General features: G+C 42.7%; 1 protein-coding gene across 1 annotated transcript in view; it reads left to right on the forward strand.

The window, feature by feature from the left end:
• LOC143286325 (vesicular glutamate transporter 1-like) overlaps nucleotides 1-2,500 on the forward strand; it is a 481,896-nt gene that overhangs the window by 393,947 nt on the left and 85,449 nt on the right. Inside the window, exon 5 of the mRNA XM_076593866.1 lies at nucleotides 2,401-2,500. This exon is cut by the window's right edge and continues 15 nt beyond it. Coding sequence (XP_076449981.1) covers nucleotides 2,401-2,500 — 100 coding nt within the window. The remainder of the gene's footprint in view (nucleotides 1-2,400) is intronic.

The raw sequence follows: 2,500 nt of genomic DNA on the forward strand, positions 1-2,500 counted from the left end.
TGATCTAGGAATCTGAGGAGAGAGAGTGAGAGAGAGAGAGAGAGAGAGAGAGAGAGAGAGAGAGAGAGAGAGAGAGAGAGAGAGAGAGGGGGGGGGGGGGGAGTAGGGGGCTGGGGGTACGCGGGCGGCAGACAGACAGCTAGACATATAGACATATATAGACAGACAGAAAGATTATTAAACTCGGATCACGAAAAATGGAAAAGGAAATTTGCGGAGTTAAAATTAATGACTTTTATTTGATATCTTTCTTAAACAACTTTAACACTCTCTTTCGTTTGTGTGTGTGTGTGTGTGTGTGTGTGTGTGTGTGTGTGTGTGTGTGTGTGTGTGTGTGGGTGGGTGGGTGTGGGTGTACACTCCTCTCTATCTTCTCTCTTTCCGCAATGAAAGAGATGTTATACTTTGAACTCAGTTCTTTGGCCATGCTTTGTGACTGTTATACGCGATTCGGGGTCCCAGTATGGTGGTCCATACCCCATCCAGAATGATATGTATATATATCAGAGCAGCAGAGGAGGAAACTGCTGTTCCGACTATTTGGGCTAGAATTTGATTATCATGGAGAGTTTCTTGCCCAAGTTACATCCCCACTCTCTCGGCCAAGAGGGTTTTAGGACAGTCGGCGTTGGGATGGTTCCCAAAGTCCAACTAGCCCACAAGGCTGCAGCACTAAGAGCCAGTGCAATTTTGCCTCCTAGTTTGAGAGTCATAGTCCTTCACAAAAGACTATGCTGTAAATGATTTCCCATTGACTGGAGAAACCATTGATGATACAGCTCTCACTTTGCTGTTGGCCCAAATGTAATGTAAAACTTATGTCAATCTGTGATATAAGCCGAGTGTTGGGCCGGCATCCAGAATGATAACTGGATGCCAAATCACACACGTGCTTGTTTTTTTGTTTTTGTTTTTGTTTTTTGTTGTTTTTTTTGTCATGTCTATCTGTCTTCGTTTATATGTCCATTTGTTACAGTGTGAATTTTGAATGCACGTTCATGCTCATTCATTTGCTGCTTTATCTTCCCACTCTCTGTTTGAGATCCAATGAATTCTTCAGCCAAAAGAGTAACAACAGCATTAACATTCACAGTTTTAGCTAGCTGTTGGTTCTTAACATAATTATAATATTTTTCTGGGTCATTGTCGGACTCGCTCTCCCTTTTTCGTTCATTCATTCATTCATTCATTCATTCATTCATTCGCTGTTTCATTCGTCCATTCATTCTCGTGTTCAGTCACACATTCATTATTTCATCCGTCTGTGCATTCACTTGTTCAGTCACACTTTCATTCATTCATTCATTCATTCATTCATCATTATATTTATTCTTCGTTCAGTGAAAAGCAGCATTACTGTACCGACAGGTTCTAAGAACTTAAAGTTGTGCTGCGTGTTTGCTTTTGACCTAAGTAGTCCACGGACTGGCCAACAGACCAGTTAGAGCTGCATAATCAATAGACTCTTCGCTGGAATGGGAACTCATTTCCAGCTCAGTATTTTGCGTAGAAGTATGACTCTTTAACTCTCTCCATACGAACGGCGAAAGAGACGACGTTAACAGCGTTTCAGCCCAATTACCATCATCAAAATATTGCAAGCGGAAGGCTCTTATACTGAAGAGGTGAATGTTGACAAAGAATACCACAATTCTAACGACGGAAGCTAAAGGTTGGGTCATTCAGACACCCACTGGACATCCGAGGGGTCTGTGTAGAGGAGAAGAGAGGACTGGCCGTACTGAGTGAGTTAAACTAGGAGGCAAGACTGCGCTGGTTTTTAGCGCTGCAGCGTTGGGGAGCCGGGAGGATCATCCCAACGCCGACTGTCGTGATAAAGCCAAAGAGAGTCTGGGAAGTAACTTGGGAAAGACACTCTCCACTGTAATCGAATTCTAGCCCAGATAGTCGGGAGAGCAGTTGCCTCTTTTTTTCTTTTTTTGCTGTTCTGGGTGGTTGTCATCGTCGCGGGCATGACTATCATACATGCTGTGTGTGTGTGTGTGTGTGTGTGTGTGTGTGTGTGTGCGCGTGCGCGCTATATATATATATATATATATATATATATATATATATATATATTGATTGCTTGATTGATTAACTGATTGACTGATTAATCGATTGACTCCATGATCATTTTATGTTGGTGTTTACGACAGGCCCGTGATTGCACAAGTTAATTTCCATGTGGATTAATAAAGCGTTTTTGATTGATTGACTGATTGATTGACTGATTGATTGATTGATTGATTGGTTGGTTGGTTGATCGATTGACTCCATGATCATTTTGTGTTGGTGTTTACAACGAGCCTGTGATTGCCACCAAATTTAATGTCCACGTGGATTGAATAAAAGCGTTTTTGATTGATTGATTGATTGAATGATTGTCTGCTCTTGCAGGCTGTTCGGACTGGCCATCGGCATCTCTTCCTTCCTCAACCTTCTGCTGCCCGGGGCGGCGGATGTCCACTACATCATGGTCATCACTGTCCGCGTGCTG

This window comes from Babylonia areolata, chromosome 10 (assembly GCF_041734735.1).
Source record: "Babylonia areolata isolate BAREFJ2019XMU chromosome 10, ASM4173473v1, whole genome shotgun sequence".
In the NCBI taxonomy this organism is placed as follows: domain Eukaryota; kingdom Metazoa; phylum Mollusca; class Gastropoda; order Neogastropoda; family Buccinidae; genus Babylonia; species Babylonia areolata.